The sequence below is a fragment of the Silurus meridionalis genome, chromosome 27, assembly GCF_014805685.1.
Source record: "Silurus meridionalis isolate SWU-2019-XX chromosome 27, ASM1480568v1, whole genome shotgun sequence".
Taxonomy (NCBI): Eukaryota; Metazoa; Chordata; class Actinopteri; order Siluriformes; family Siluridae; genus Silurus; species Silurus meridionalis.
Window position 1 is genome coordinate 12,870,195 of NC_060910.1, and position 16,892 is coordinate 12,887,086.

Genomic DNA, 16,892 nt, shown 5'->3' on the forward strand with positions numbered 1-16,892 from the left:
GTCCAACTTTCTTCCAGTCATTCATTGTCCAGTTCATGTGTTTTTGCCCTTTACAGTGTTTGTTGCATAGAAACGAAATGAACACGCATATACTAATATTCCAATGAGGAGTTGTGCAGTTTTGCTGATATATAAAACCATGCAAATGATTCACCACATTGATGAAAAAAGTCTAAAAGCGGTCACTTTCAGGCATCACATGGTCTGCAATGGAGCAAATCCATACAGCAAAATCGAACAAGCAACTATTACTGCAGACCTTTCAGGCGGATTTGATATATATATTTTTTTTCCTTTCATTTTCATGTATTCAAATGTTTTTACAGGAAAAAATTTTTTGCTTTACATTTCTGTTTGTTACTTTGCGCAAAAAAAAAAAAAAGGTAAACTTTTGAGTGTTAAAAAACAAACAAACATAAAGGTCATCTTATTTCAGTAAATGCCATGTTATTACCATTCAAAATGTGGATCCTGATTTATTGATTTACTTTCATATTGTATGAAATTGCAAATTGCAAACTGAAACTGGTTTCAGACTTATGATATGGAGCTTGGTGCCATTTATTTTATTTTCCCTTTTTTTTCTTTCTATCCAGCAGACTTTTGTCTGTGGTGGTATAAATTCAGCGTGTCCGTGCTCAGTGTCTAGTTGTGTATGTGTCAGCTTGTCATCTTCGCTCTACTGCTTCTCTCTTTGCTTTGTCCAGCTGCTTTATATGTCTAATACATACCACAAATCCCCAGGAAGGCTTTTTGTAAGACAGTATGTGCTTGTTACTGGTGTTGAGTTGATGGTACATTGTTGGAGCATCTGTTTATATGTTTGTGTAGGTGTGTAATTAGTATCTGTCTTCCTCCCTGATGATGACTGTTTTTCAGGAAAAGGATACTGTGAGGGACAGGGAGAGTTAGTTATGAATAGAGAAAAGGTAGAAGTAAGGCAAGTTTAGGCAAGTAACAAGTTTTATTCGAGCCTGAATAAACAAATCAGTGTAGTTAATTCTGTACATGTTGTGTGTAAATGCCCTAATGGAATCGATCTATGATGTAGAATTAGCAAGAAATGCGTTTTCTGATGAGCATGCTGTTTATACTAACCTTTCTTTCCCTCATCCAAATGCCCCTAAAGAACTTTATCGCACATCAAAACGGTCCTTTGACTTGCACATATTTACAGTCGTTACAGGTTTTAATACACACGTATACCAAATGATTGTGAGTGTGTGTGTGTGTGTTTGAGTGTGCGAGTGTGAAATGCACGCTGATCTTTTCTTCCATCACTTCTAAACCTGAATCCTCTTTAACCCTGTGTGTATTGTGTTTCCCTGCACAGCCCCAGAGCAACAGCACCAAAAACAGCATAGTCACGAGCCCCAAAGGAAACCTTCCCTCTCCTGCACTGGTATTTACCTCTCTCTAATCCTTCCTTTCTCTCTCACTCTTCCTTTTCGCCTCTTGCTTTTATTTTTTTATTCATATTTTTTTTTACTTCTCTCAAGTTTTTAATTTTTTTTTTTTGTCTTGCTTGTGAGTTTTGTGTGGATGTGTCAGTATCCTTTGCTTTGTTAGCCCTGTTCTCAGTCCCACTCATTTTTGTCTGTTGAGCTCTTTTTCTGCCAGTTTCCCATTTTTATACATATATATTGATTCTGGTATTTTGTCTTTATTAGGTTTGGGGGGAGGGGGTCATGGTTTGAAATTTGCACTTTGACAGAGAGATTTCATGGTTCATTTAGTTATCATTAAAAATGGTGTGCTCTGTGTGTTTGGTCGCAGTTGCAGCAGTAACAGTCGAAGTAGCAACGTAACGTGTTTAAAACAGTTGCTGATTATGCAAAGGGATTTCAGTGAAGTCCACACCCCCTGGGAGGAGATCTGGAGGTCTAAATGAGCCCTAATGTGAGGCCATGTTGCGAAATTTTACATTTACATTTGCAGAACGTCACAGAAAGAGATTTTAATTATCAAAGCAACAAATTGGTAGAGCAGCAGTCCCCAGACTTTCTTTCTGTGAGGGCCACTTTAATAGGGGCCGGGTCTGTCTGTAACAGACATTTATATGGGGGGAAGTGACTACCAGTATTTTTGTGGAAATTTTATTATGATTTAAAATGTATTTATTATGACCCCTAATGCTAGATTAGTTATTTTGTTATAGACTGTACAGACAAATAAGCTTTACTTTTAAAATAATTTTTTTTTTCACATTCATTGCTCTTGAAATCTAAAGATTTGCTTACTTCTGCATATGCATATAATTGGTGGGTGAATCTAACAGATAATTAGGCTGTTAATGTTAATAACCAGAGGTCAACCGATACCAATAACTCTGTTGGATCATACTTGCCGATAAACGATTAATCAGCCTACAGTTTTTAAAAAGGATACTGGATAAAAAACAAACATAACACTAGATGTAAAATAGTACTGAACTTTATTACAAGAATAAAAAACCAGTACTGATTCATAAAAAACTTATTCATTCAAAATGGAATTATATAATGAATGAATTATAGATAATAAATGTAACAAGGCGCTCTCCGTGCAACACGCAGTCTGTCATGTAAAAACAAACAGCACGTCAGTGATTCGCCTCTAGTGGCCGCCCTCATGACAGCGGACCAGAATAGTTTTTTTATTTTGTTTAGTTAGAAAGCCAACCTTCATTTTTAAATACACATATGAGTAAAACATATATTTACAATTACATTTTCAAAATATGTATCTGACATTGTCCAGAGGGCTGTGCCAAATGTGGGGGTCATAGTTTTGGGGACCCCTTTGGTATGCAGTCAAAAAAAAACTAAAGGTACAAAAGTGTGAGGTAAAATCAAAATGCCCTACCTGGACACTGAAAATGTTTAGAGGAAGAGAAAAAAACCAAACAAATGAATCGGAGTCTTATCAGGAGATGGACTTCTAGAAACTGGTAGAACTTTAAATGTCTGCCTTCATTCCATAGATAGTGCTCTTTGCCTTATTCCTCATCCTCAAAACATATGTAATGCATTGAAATATTAAGTAAATATGCTAAGTCTGGTATAATCAACCAGTAGAGAGGCAGCTGGATGCTCAATATGTGTAATGGGCCGCTACAGTAACTGACGCAGGTGGCCTGGATTAATGCAGAGTATGTTTCCGGGTGATCTCAGAACCGTCAGCGAGTGATCTCACACACACACAGACACACGCATACACACGGGCGTGCAAAGTGCTGCAAAGCCTTGGAAGACTCATGCTTAAGTCTCAGGGAGTGAAGTCTGCTTGGAAGAATGACCAGCACTCAGACTTCCACCATGACACGTGGTGCAATATGTCAGCATATTTTTAGGATCTCTCATAGTTGCCCTTTAATGCTCTGTGTGTGTGATATGTTGTCGGGTCATGGAAATAGCAAACTTTTGGAAGAGTTTCACTTATGTTCAGTAGATCTGACTCATTCTGATATGTGTAGATATACTAAATCGAAGCCATTGACGAAGTGAGTACACTGTTGATGCCGTTGATGCTGTACACTGTTGATGAGGAATGGATTATTAAAATTTTTATTTAAAAAAACCAAAAGCCTAATAGACAAATTGATTAAAACTAATTATCCATGTCTGTAGCATGGGTCAGAACACAGGTAGACAATGCTAAACTGGGAAACGGAAATATGAACACATGAAGATGAAAAACTTCTTATTTCAGCTTCTTCCAATAGGGGTCGCCACAGTCGGACACACTTTGTCCTCTACATCTCCCTCTTTCAAAAAAACTACCTGCATGTCTTCCCTCACCACATCCATAAACCTCCTCCTTGGTCTTTCTCTTTTCCTCCTTCCTGTTGGCCCCACCCTCAGCATTCTTCTACTGATATACCCCATGTCCCTCCTCTGCACGTATCCAAACCATCTCAATCTCGCCTCCCTCACTTTGTCCCTCTAATAAACTCATTTCTAATCCTGTACATCGTTGTCACTCCCAATGAAAATTTCAACATCTTCAGCTCTGCTACCTCCAGCTCCACCTCCTTTCTTTAACTCAAACATGAGGATAAAAAACAAGGTTTGGAAATGGCACTCGACAAAGAGTTTTCACACTGAAGAATAGAAACATCAAGATGTATTGTGCCATGTGCTTTTAACAAATTAAAAGAACATGGCATCAATTCGGAAAGAAAAAACATTGCAGGGGCAGTGCTCATCCCACTCAGAAACATTTCGCAGGCTGACTGGTGGAATTTGTGACTGGTGCGGTTTCTTATATATATGCACAAAAGTGAGTGCACCCCTCACATTTCAGCAACAATTTTAGTAGTTTTTTCGAGGGACAATACTCGAAATAAAACTTGGCTATATTTTAGAGTAGTCAATGTGCAGCTTGTGTAGCAGTACAGATTTACTGTCCTCTGAAAATGAATCAGTATTCAGCCATTTTTGTCTAAATAACCGGCAACAAATTGAGTACACCCTAAGTGAACATGTCAAGACTGTGTCCAAAGTGTCCATATTTTGTGTTAGCACCATTGTTATGTAGCACTGCCTTAATACTCCTGGGCATGGAATTCACCAGAGCTGCACAGGTTGTTGCTGGGATACTCTTCCATTCCTCCATAATGACATAATGTAGCTGTTGGATGTTAGACACATGGTGCTTCTCCATCTTTCCCTTGAGGATCCCCACAGGTGCTCAATAGTGTTCAGGTGTGGAGATAAACTAAATTGGTTGCTGAAATATGAGGTGTACCCACTTTTGTGAGATACTGTATTTTATGCCTTTTCATTTAAGTAAAAGTTATCTTTAGTGAGTATCTGTTATATAGAAAAAAGTACACTTGACTTTTCCAGCCGTATGTGGTTCATCCTCCAAAATGTTACCACAAAGTTGGAGGAACACAGTTGGATGTCTTTGGCTGTGGTAGCAATACATTTTCCCTTCACTTGTACTAGAACAAACCTGTTCTAGCATGACAACGCCCCTGAGCACAAATCCCGCTCCGTGCAGATCTGCATTACATGGGTTGGAGTGAAATGAGCACAAATCTCGAACGCACACCCCGAAATCTAGTGAAAAACCTTTCTATAAGAGTTAAGGTTTTTAACAGCAAATGGGGACTAAATGTGGAATGAGATGTTTAAAAATCATATACATATCTACGAATGGTGTGGGTCCACAAACTTCTGTCCATATAGTGCAACTAGTTAATTGTGTATTCAACCAACTAGCTTCACATAGCTGCATATAAGCTTTATCAGTAATTGGATGTGTTTTATGTAGAAAATAAATCACGCCAGGGTGTGAAACAGCCCAACAAGAAGCATGATTAAAGCCAGCACCAATAAACCTTCTGATGTTACAGAGAATTCAGCAAGTCATTTATCCTGAACACTTTCCCATGTTGACTCTGGAGTCTCCTTCCTCAAAGATGCTTGTTTGTTTTTTCCCAATCTGAATATGTTGAGCTGTTAGCAGTCCACCATGTACAGTGCATCCGGAAAATATTCACAGCGGTTCACTTTTTCCACAATTATTATTATTTTTTTTTTTTTATGTAAAATGGATTAAATTCATTATTATCCTCAAAATTCTAGAAAACAATGCCCTATAATGACATTTGTTTGTTTTAAATCTTTGCAAATTTATTAAAAACCAACCAGGAAAAAAAAAATCACATAAGTATTCACAGCCTTTGCTCAATATTTTGTTGAAGCACCTCTGGCACTAATTACAACCTCAAGTTTTTTTGAGTGATGAAAACAAGCTCGGCACACCTATTTTTGGGCAGTTTCTCCCATTCTTCTTTGCCTTACCCCTCATCAGTCCATCAGGTTGGATGGGTAGCGTCGGTGCACAGCCATTTTCAGATCTCCGCAGAGATGTTCAATAAGGTTTAAATCTGGGCTCTCACTGGACCACTCAAATACATTCATAGAGTCATCCTGTAGCCACTTCTTTGTTATCTTGGCTGTGTGCTTTGGATCATTGTCCTGTTGGAAGCTGAACCGTTGCCCCAGTCTGAAGTGCAAAGCTCTAAAGCATGTTTTCATCAAGGAAGTCTCTGTACATTGCTGCATTTATCTTTCTCGATCCTGACTAGTCTCCTAGTTCCTGCTGAAAAACATCCCCACAGCATGATGCTGCCACCACCATGCTTTACTGTAGGGATGGTATTGGCCAGGTGATGAGCTGTGCCTGGTTTCCTTCAGACATGATGCTGGACATTCAGGCCAAAGAGTTCAATCTTTGTTTCTCAATCTTTGAAGAGATGGTTGCTCTTCTGGAAGGTTCTTCTCTCTCCACAGAAAAACACTGGAGCTCTTTCAGAGTGACCATCAGGTTCTTGGTCACCTCCCTGACTAAGGCTCTTCTCATCTGTTCGCTCAGTTTCGCTTGCCAGCTCTGCTCTAAGAAGAGTCCTGGTGGTTCCAAACATCTTTGATGTACGGATGATGAAGGCCACTGTGCTTATTGAGACCCTTCCCCAGATTTTGTCTACAGACAATTCTTTACACTTCATGGCTTGGTTTATGCCCTGACACACTGCTAACTGTGGGACCTCATATATAGACGTGTGTGCTTTTCAAATCATGTCAACTGAGTTTTTTACAGGTGGACTCCTATCCAAGTTGTGTCATGTCAGTGAGTGTCATGACAAAGGCTGTGAATATTTGATTTATGTATGTGATTTTTTTTTTAATTATTTATTATTATTAATTAATTTTTTTTATGAAATTTGCAAAGATTTTAAACAAACTTATTTCGTGTTGTCATTATTGGGTTATTGTCTGTAGAAATTTGTGAGAAATAATACGTTTAATCCATTTTGGAATAAGGCTGTAACATAAAAAGTAGAAAACGGGGAAACTTGTGATTTATATTACAGCCGGAGTGTCAATACTCCTTTTATAGAAAACGATTCAACTGTTTTTGACCCAATCAGGTTTGGGAATTTAATAGAGCAGAATTATCAAGTATTGTAGTACTAAGGGTTATTTGCTATACTACTAGTCACTGTTTGAGACTTCAAACCAGACAGTCGGGCTGAAGAAGACACAAGGTGATGGCAGAGAGCGAGAGGTCAAAGCTACTGGATGCCAGCAGGCTGAGGAAATGAGTGGACTGTATGGACAGATGTAGTGCTGCCTGGCAACCAATAAGACAGCGGCTCCTGCTACTCTGGCCTGCCATTTTCTGTTCAGGACATTAGTGATGCCTCATTGCAACATAAAGAGCTGATATTTTCGAAAACCGTTCTGCAGATGTGATTTCAGACATGCTGCAGAATGTATAGTGTTTGTTAATTGTTTATTTTTAGCCATGCTCCCCTCCCCCTCCCCTCAACTCCACCCCACAGGTATTACTGCTGGCGGTTGCTCATAGCGACTGTTCTTATGCCAATTACAACATCATAACGCAGAAGGCAACTAATTGCTGATTGGTCACTCAAGAAATGTTACTTCCTGGGGGTTGGTGAGGGGGAAGAAGAGCGAGGAGACGATCTCTCCAAAGAAAACTGTAAAGGATCTGATTAAAGGGAAGCCAACCCGCTCGTGCTCTGCCCTTTCTGCAGTGGCAGGGGTAATAAATCTCTCACATAATCAAATCCAGTGTCTGAAGTCGCAGGACTGGAGATCATTTTGAAGCTGGTCTTATTAAATCTGTATTAGAGTTGCAACAGTTACTTGGATGCGCAAAAAGCTTGACAATCGGTCCTTTGTTAGAATGTGTTTTATTCCCTTTTTTTTTTTTTTGGACTGACAATGTTCAACACCCATCCACCCCCGCAGAAGTTCACTTCTTTTTTTTTTTTTTTTTCTTTTTTTTCTTTTTTCCCAGCTGCAGCTTGAGCATTTCACTTTCTTTCCTTTGTTATCGTCTTTGTCATTCTTCCACCCTGTTATTTTACATCCCTTATCTGTTCTTTTCCTCCTTTCTGTGTCTTTAGGAAGCTCAGACTACTGTTATACATAATCCATTGGATGGGATTAAGGTATCACCACCTCAAAAAGCTTCCCCCCTTACACTCTCCTTTTTTCATTCAAGCATCCTTTTTTTCTGAGCATTTTGGGATTTCTCTAAAAAAGATGCTGCATTTAATGTGAGCAGTAGTTAAACTAGTGTGATATTGTTTTATAATATTATCTACATGTTTTTCATCTTGCGGGAAAATCCTTGCATGCCTGTTAGAGCCTATTATTATCATCGTGGTTGCTTAATATGTATAAGCATGTATGTTGGCTAGAGGCTCTCGAATTTCTATGCACACAGAAGAGTCTTGACTGTGCATAAGGTGTGTGAAATACGATCAACAGTTGTCAGGGAGAAGTATCATGGCGTCTCCTCGCTGAGTGTCTGCATTCAAATCTATTACAGCGGCCACCTGCTGGTGAGGTTTGGAAGCGCACCCTTTCACCCTGCATTGCGACTTTAAATTTGACATTCCCAACAAGTTGTTTTCTTTAATTTCCCACTTTAATGACATTAAAAGACTTAAATAGATATAAGACTCAGAACATTTGGATTCAGCTGTTGAAAATCTTTTGTAACCACGCATTTTGGATGAGGACACAATGTTAAGGGAATACAAATGCTGAAAATGCAGACTGGCCTCTATAGATCCACACAACCGCTCAGCTCATCCAGCAACAGGTCAATTTGATTTAATAAATACAATACATTTATTATCCAATAATCAGCATTCACTTATCATTAAATAAGTTCATGTGCAGCTGCACAAAGCCCAATTCACCAATTTTCACAGTATAGAGCATTCTTTGTGGCAGCCAAAATCAGATTTCCGGCCTTATTCTACTTGAGCATGAAGGATTTTATGCGGTGGTATTTTGTATTTTCTTTATTTTTGGGTTCATGCCAAAACAGAGGTTTCCGAACAGACTCTCGGACAGACAATTAAATTTGCGGCAAATCGAATTTGGGGGTCTTTTTTTCTTTCGTCCTTCAGTGCGCCATGGTTTTTAATGTTAGAAAAACGATAAGGAGAAAAAAAAAACTTTATAGCATAGAGGCAGGTCGAGTGAGGAGAAGATTGGGGCTTAAACAACTTTCACGTTCGGCTTTTTATTCGTTTAGACCCCTATCCAGAACAACCGGAGCAAAACTTCCATGTTGTCAGTTAATTAACAGGCTAATTAGATTAATTAGATTTGTTCTGCTGTACAAACACATGTTCTTTGTATCTGCAAATATTGAGCACACAACATAGCTGCAAATAATGATTTACTTGCATTTCCGAAGCTTTTTAATGGAATCTCTATTAAATTACTATTGGTTGCTAACATTGGTTTTTGGCAATAGACACCCGAGGCCTGTCTGTGATTGACTGTTCTTGTAACTCCATGCTCTTTTAGAGAGGTGTGTAGATTAAAGGGAAAGAAGAGTGTCAGTTTCAGGATTATCTAATCGCACCGTCCCAGATACTAAAGGCTCAGCTGGCCTATTTACAGCAGCTTCGAGTGAGGTGTCCTTGATGATCACTGCAGCTCGCCCACGACAGAAGCTCCTTTCTTGTCCTCTCAGCCGACCTCCACCTAATCTTTGCTCTCCTGACATCAATATGTTATCGCTTCTTTCTCTTTTTTCTAATTTTTGTATTTATTTAAAATCTTTTGCCCCTTTTCCTCGCTCTCACTTCTCATGTAATGATTTGCTGAGGGAAGCTGAAAGGAGGCCAATGAGTAGTTTACGCTGCATCATTTATTCTTCTCAAAATGTTCCGTCGAACTGCTGTTGAACCGCATGCTCGTCCTAATTCGATACCATCAAGCGCCGATTGAAACAAGTTCAAAACATTGAGTTGAAGTTCAATTTCGCACTGTGCAGTTGAGCGAAAAGTCAAATATTTGACGTTAAGTGAAAAGGTAAAAGTTTCCCACATGGAAACACTTATAAAGTACAGATACGTGGAAATAAACGACTTAAATACAGTAACAAATTACATTTACCACTGGCAAAATCACCCGAGCAAATGTGCAGTCAGGCTGAATATCTTTCTTGAAAGTAAGATTTACTAGATTTTAAACGGTCACCACCAGTAAATGGCACTGAAATGTGCAGTGTTTTCAGTCCAAGATCACAGCATAAAGCCACAGTTCCTGCTGCAGACACTGCACAAGCACAACAAGCAGCATTCGAGAGTTTCTTCGATTTTATGCGGGAAAAAAAAGCGAATGCTAGAGATACCGTGCCGCGGGTTTCGTCACTTGAAACGTCTCACAGTTTTAGTTGGTTTCAGTTTTCATTCGGCCACTCAGAAATAGTGAAGAACATCTACGTATAATACAAACGTACGGTTTCTATTTTAAAGGGTCAACACGTTGATATGTTCCAGACACAGTGCGGCTCTCTACATGCCCATGAGAGGAATTTAAAGTGGCAAGAGCTGTTTGTTAATTAGCATACTTTAATTATCTGCTAAATATTTGATGCAATTATTCAGTCAGCTAATCATGTGGCAGTAGGGAATACAGCTCGATGTTCACACAAACCCAATGTGGTCTTCTGCTGCCATTACACATCACACTGAGGTCAAGTGCACCATGTTGTGCACGATGATCAGATGCTTTTCAACTCACCACGGGTGTAAAGCAGTGGTCATTTGGCTGTAATTGTCAAATCCGGTCATTTCTCTCCCGTCCCCTCGCTCACGAAGGAAGTGTTTCCGAACCTTTGTTTGAATGCATTTAGGTCAGTTGTTGGTCACTCGTGGCTTCACTTTTTATAAGCCGACGTGAAAATATAGCATTGCGCCTCCAGAGTCATATTCTCTGTGGGGTGTGTAATGTGCTTCTTTAATCTCTGTGTGTGTTTTGTGTGGATATATAACAAGCATGTTGCAACTGTTCTAATGAATTTTTCCATGCATCACTGGACACTTAATTGTATGAGATCCCAGGAGCTTTGTTCTTGAGATGTTAATTTGGGATACACGTGTTTTGCTGTTTAAATGCACGGGGGATTATGTCACCCTCCCACCTTGCCGAATCGAATGCCTGTGTTTATTAATTTTTTTAACAGGTTTTTCTTTTCTTTCCCTTTTTGCCCCAGGAATCGACTGACAGCAGCAATGCCACAGTGGAGGATGAAGACATGAAAGGTGAGATCAGGAAGGAGCTTGGAAAGGAACACTTCTATACTTAACACACTATACTTAACGGGAAATGCAGACTGTGTGTGTGTGTGTGTGTGTGTGTGTGTGGGAGAGAGAGAGAGAGTGAGTGAGAGAGAGAGAGAGAGAGAGAGCGCGATTTAAGCATATACGGCCCATGTTGGAATTAGTGTAGATAAGATTTTGTCTTGTCAGGAGCAGCGGCGGTTCTGTTGAAGCGCTGTGTGAATGCTGATAGTCATAAAGATAATAAGGATTTATTGTGACGATGATATTTTGTAAGTTTGTTTGATAATAATGGTTGAGGTCTTTACATAATGTTCATTTCTGATTCTTTGGGGCCATGTGGTTGGACCCCAGTGATTACCTGCTTGTTGTTTTTGTCAAATATATTGTTTTAAATCCTAGACAATGTACAGCTTGTGTAGCAGTACAGATTTACTATCCTCTGAAAATAACTCAATATACAGTCATTATTGTCTAAATAACTGGCAGAAAATGAGTACACACTAAGTGAACATGGAAAAGATGTGTCCAAAGTGTTAATATTTTGTGTGAGCACCATTGTTATCCAGCACTGCCTTAATCCTTCTGGGCATGGAATTCAACAGAGCTGCACAGTTTGTTGCTGGGATCATCTTTCACTCCTATATAATGACATCAAGGAACTGCTGAATTTTAGACTTCACTTTCTGCTTGAGGATCCCCAAAGGTGCTCAGTAGTGTTCAGGTCTGGAAACACACTTGACCACTCATTCAGCTTCTTCAGCAAGCCACTTGTCATCTTGGCGATGTGTTTGGACGTTAGTATGTTGGAAATCTGTCGTTAGTCTCATTGGACCACAGGACATGGTGCCAGTAATTCATGCTCTTGGACAGGTTGTCTTGAGCAAACTGTTTGTGGGCTTTCTTGTGAGCCAGCTTCAGAAGATGCTTCCTTGTTGCAGGTACTGACAATCACCTTCCGCTTCTGCAACCTCTAAAGCAGTGCTGCAGCAGTCATCTGTTTGTTAAAGCAGCTTCTGCACCTGACACACAGCACGAGGACTCTTGTGAGGTCTGTTCTAAATGGAACCCGTCTTGGAAAACCTCTGTATGACCCTGACCACTGTGCTGTAACTCAGTTTCAGGGTTTTACAGATCTTCTTATAACCTTGGCATCTTTGTGAAGAACAATTTTAATTCTCAAATCCTTGATGAGGTCTTTGAAATGAGGTGCCATGTTGAACATCTACATTGTAGATGCACTACATTGTAACTGCTATAATACAAGATACACAAATTTGTATGGTGTATCTTATCAAGCAGACAAGAACATAAACATGATGAATAGAACATGTGGCTTTGCACAGTTACATGACATACAGCTGTTATCACTTCGGGTGTACTCACATTTGTTGGCAGATGTTTAGACAATAATGGCTGTATATTGATTTATTTTCATAGGGCAGTAAATGTGTACTGCTGTACAAGCTGCACACTGACTATAAAATATATCCAAGTTTTGTTTCTATAGTATTGTCTCTTGAGAACATATACTACAATGGGTGCTGAAATGTGAGGGGTGTACTCACTTGTGTGGGATACTGTGTATGTGTGTGTATATATATATATACAGGAAAGAGTGTTGCTAACAGCTCAGGTCAAACCCACTCAAACCTCAGCTTCCAGCTAGACCACACAGTTCAGGGTCCTGTCCCTCCTGTCTTCTGTGAGTGATGCATTGTCTATTCTGACCCTTGACTTTTGGTCTAATTCGACTCCTCCATTTCCCTTGCTAATCTGTCGCCCCGTGTTTTCTGTGCCTGTGTATTGTTTTGGTCCTACAGTTGATCACATAACGAGTTAACTTTACCCTTAATTAGATTAATCTTTGTTTTTGTATTTAAAATAAATAATAATAATAATATAAACGACAACCTTTGCTAAGAGACAACCCAGATAGCAGTTTGAAGTGCCATTTTTCTGACAAAAAAATAGAAAATTCAGCATGTTGTGGAGTAAATAAAGACAGAATATTTTTTTGTTTTGTTTGTTTGTTTGTTATTTGTTTGGTTTTTTTTTTTACATGCATTTGAGAGAAAAGTGTTATACCATACAAAAAATGCTTCCATTTCAATTACTATACAAAATTCCACTAGAACAACTACTGTGACTTTGTATTAGTAATCAATGTTACTATTAGTATTAGTTACCATTTACTGGTAAACAAAGACATTTTGTGACTTTGTGTTTAGAAGCTTTAGATGCCTCAGGCTCCCTCTGCACTGATGTGCTTATCGTCACAACAGTTTCAGTTGCTATGTTTATTTCCCAATGGGCAGTAAAAACAATCAGAGAAGTTGAGGATTGATCATTTTCGTATCTGGTTGATCTGACGGTAACGTGCATCATAATCTTTTTACTATAATAATGCTGGCTCAAAAAGATCATATGCCCAACCCATATCACCATCTTAAATATTTTAAAGCATGTTACAATCCAGTATAAATTTGTACAGTGGTATTCCCCAGACAACCAGAAAGGAAGCCATTTGATCAGCACTCTGTAAGTGTGTAAGCGGTTAAATAGATGTGGCACCGGAGGGGTTTCTTGTCTGTATTTCCCTTTCCACTGCTGTGTCTGTGTCCTCTTGTGTCCTCCATCCCTCACATTGACTCCTCTCTCTTTCTCTCCGATTTTTGCCTCTTCCCCCATTCCGTTTGGTTCTCGGCCCTCCCAGCTTCCACCAAGCTCTCGGACCTCCTAGGTGTGGTACGCAGGGGCTCAGGCCCTGCGGCTGATGCTGAGGGAAGCGCCAGTACCCCCTCCCCTACCCCCCAAACCCCCAACATTCCCATGCAGAGTAAGTATAAGGCTGGCGCTATACTTGACAAATAACTATATATATGTGTGCGCACACATGGCTGCTATGCAGATGCCACTATTCTTGCATTTTTGCAAATGTGTAAAATCCCACCAGTATAAGACAAATCAGGAGCAAACAATGTTTGCTTGTTGAAATTCATGCTGACCAATCCGGCACGAATATTTGAAAGCATTGAGATTGCTGTTGCCGTTGCCATCATGTTTTCTCCTACGAGTACAAAATGGCTCTGCAGGTTTACCAAATTTTGACAAAATCTCAAACCAATGCAGACAAACAATCAGAAACCCAACCAAATACAGCAAACAATCATGATAACTTCGAACAGCCGTCTTGCGTACACATACGCGTAGTTAAAATGCAGTATAACGCAGAGGTTGAAGAGACCAACTTCTATATAGAGCTAGACAGAGCTTGTCCCTCATGTTGCGATTTAATGCCCATTCCATATCAACTATTAAGCTTTTAGAAAACATAACCTGGGCTCTTCTTTTTTTATTATTATTATTTTTTTTTTTAAATCATACTGCATATTGTTACCTAGTCCACTATCATTCGTTCCATTCCTCACTTCTTCCTCTTCCATCCTATCTCTTGCTCTTGCGAACATTTGCTTCCCCGGCGAACCGCACAGTGTCGCGTCTGACAGATCTGATGAGCAGCGTGCGCAAGAGTTCAGTCCCGCAGGCTGATGCTGATTCAGCTACACCCAGCCGACCCCACACTGCCCCGAACCCTGTTCCTGCTCCAATCTCTGTTTTGGTCCCATCCCAATCCTCCCCTCCTCCCCCACAGCCCTCCTCCAGCCCTCTGCCTTCACTACACTGTGAGTACTATATGTAGCGACATGCCGTCGATTGCTGTAATGCTAACAGACTAACATGCGCTTGACCTGGTTGACTGATTTCTTGAGGATGCTGGATTCTGAGATACCAGGGATCTGTGACAATGAGAGTCTCTAATGTGTGTGACTGGGAAAAGGTGGCGTGTCGAAGCATCATGCTTGGCGTGTTGGCGTTCACTGGCGTCATGCATTAAAAAGTGAATGTTTTGAAAGGTGATTCATGACTAGCGCGTGGCTTTGTGTGTGTTTGCGTGTGTGTGTGTGTGTGTGTGTGTGTGTGTGTGCGTGTGAGCGGGAGGAGGAAAGAGGATGTGATTCCTGATTCTTCTTGCCTGCTTTCTTTGACAGCACGCAAACAGGAGATCATTAAAATCACAGAGCAGCTCATTGAGGCCATAAACAATGGAGACTTTGAAGCTTATGCGTAAGTCACTACAGATTTGTTTGTGGTTGAATGATTTTCTTTTTGGGGAAGAGCTTTTGGTGGATTGAAATAATTATCATAAATAAGTAATAATTGAAAGTTTTCTTGCTTTGGTTTTTTTTTTCGTCTCGTCCAGTAAAATCTGCGATCCTGGTTTGACCTCATTTGAGCCTGAGGCTTTGGGAAATCTGGTGGAGGGCATGGATTTTCACAGATTCTACTTCGACAACTGTGAGTGCACCAACCATAATTATAAATACATATAATTGGGATTTTCACATCTAGGTAAACCATTTAGTGGTTGGTGGGAACTGACTTTTTTCCCCCCAGCCCTAATTACAGCAGGCTGCACATTCCTAAAATCATGACGAGATCCAGCTGGATTTAACGACACTGTAGGATCTTAAATAAATGGTACATTTTGGAGTGAAACTCTTTATCTAATTTCTCTCTCATCCAGTATTGTCTAAGAACAGCAAGCCCATTCACACCACCATCCTGAACCCTCACGTGCACCTGATCGGCGAAGACGCCGCCTGCATAGCCTACATCCGCCTGACTCAGTATGTGGATGGGCAGGGTCGGCCATGCAGCAGCCAATCAGAGGAGACAAGGGTGTGGCATCGCCGGGACTCCAAGTGGCAGAATGTTCATTTCCACTGCTCGGGAGCTCCCGCTGCTCCACTGCAGTGAAGGTGAGCCGCCAAAACACCCCTTTTTTCCACTGAATATGTTCTTGTGCTGGTGCAGCTTCAGAGGAATAAACTGACTTCCTAAAGTTTCTCCCGGATTCGCATTGGTTTATTTAAGTACTACTTTCTTAATGGATGTAGATCCAGAATCCTTTGTTACATTTTGGGCAACTTTCCATGGAAACTTCATTTGGGAAATTTTGGAAATATTTCAAGTTAGAAACTTAACAGGAATTTACAGAGCATTCGGAAAATATTCACAGTGCTTCACTTTTTCCACATTTTGTGAATTCAATCTTTGGTTTTTATGGTCTGAAAGTTCTTTAGGTGCCTTTTGGTAAAGTCCAGGTGTGCTCTCGTGTCTTTTGCCAAGGAGATGCTTCTGTCTGGCCACTCTACCACTTGGTGGAGTGCTGCAGAGATGGTTATTCTTCTGGAAGGTTCTCCTCTCTCCACAGAGAAACGCTAGAGCTCTTTCAGAGTGACCATTGGGTTCTTGGTCACCTCCCTGACTAATACTCTTTTCCCCCGATCACTAAGTTTGGCCTGGCGGCTCCAAGAGTCCCTGGTGGTTCCAAACAACTTCTTCCATTTACGGATGATGGCCACTGTTCTCATTGGGAGCTTCAATGCTGCAGAAATTTTTCTGTTCCCCTCCCCAGATCTGTGCCTCGATCCAATCCTGTTTCTGAGGTCTAAAGACAAATCTTTAAACTTAATGGCTTGGTTTGTGCTCTGACATGCACTGTTACTGTGGGACCTCATATAGATGTGTGTGTCTTTCAAATCATGTCCAATCAACTGAATATAAAACAGGTGGACTCCAAACAAGTTGTAGAAACATCTCAAGGATGATCAGTGGAAACAGGATGCACCTGAGCTCAATTTTCAGTGTCATTCAGTGTCAAGTTTTTTATTTGTAATAAATTTTACAAAGATTTCAAACAAACTTCCTTCAC

General features: G+C 40.2%; 1 protein-coding gene across 33 annotated transcripts in view; it reads left to right on the top strand.

Moving 5' to 3' along the window:
- Positions 1-16,892, top strand: part of camk2b1 (calcium/calmodulin-dependent protein kinase (CaM kinase) II beta 1) — a 74,919-nt gene that overhangs the window by 53,945 nt on the left and 4,082 nt on the right. For 12 of the 33 annotated variants that reach the window (XM_046841448.1, XM_046841449.1, XM_046841450.1 and 9 more), the window contains 7 exons: positions 1,334-1,402; positions 11,047-11,095; positions 13,830-13,952; positions 14,608-14,799; positions 15,166-15,241; positions 15,378-15,472; positions 15,702-15,936. In XM_046841448.1, the coding sequence (XP_046697404.1) occupies positions 1,334-1,402; positions 11,047-11,095; positions 13,830-13,952; positions 14,608-14,799; positions 15,166-15,241; positions 15,378-15,472; positions 15,702-15,934 (837 nt within the window). In that variant the 3' untranslated portion in view covers positions 15,935-15,936. Of the gene's footprint in view, positions 1-1,333; positions 1,403-7,927; positions 7,973-11,046; positions 11,096-13,829; positions 13,953-14,607; positions 14,800-15,165; positions 15,242-15,377; positions 15,473-15,701; positions 15,937-16,892 lie in introns of all 33 variants that reach the window. The other 21 variants (XM_046841454.1, XM_046841458.1, XM_046841459.1 and 18 more) reach the window with 4 other exon arrangements.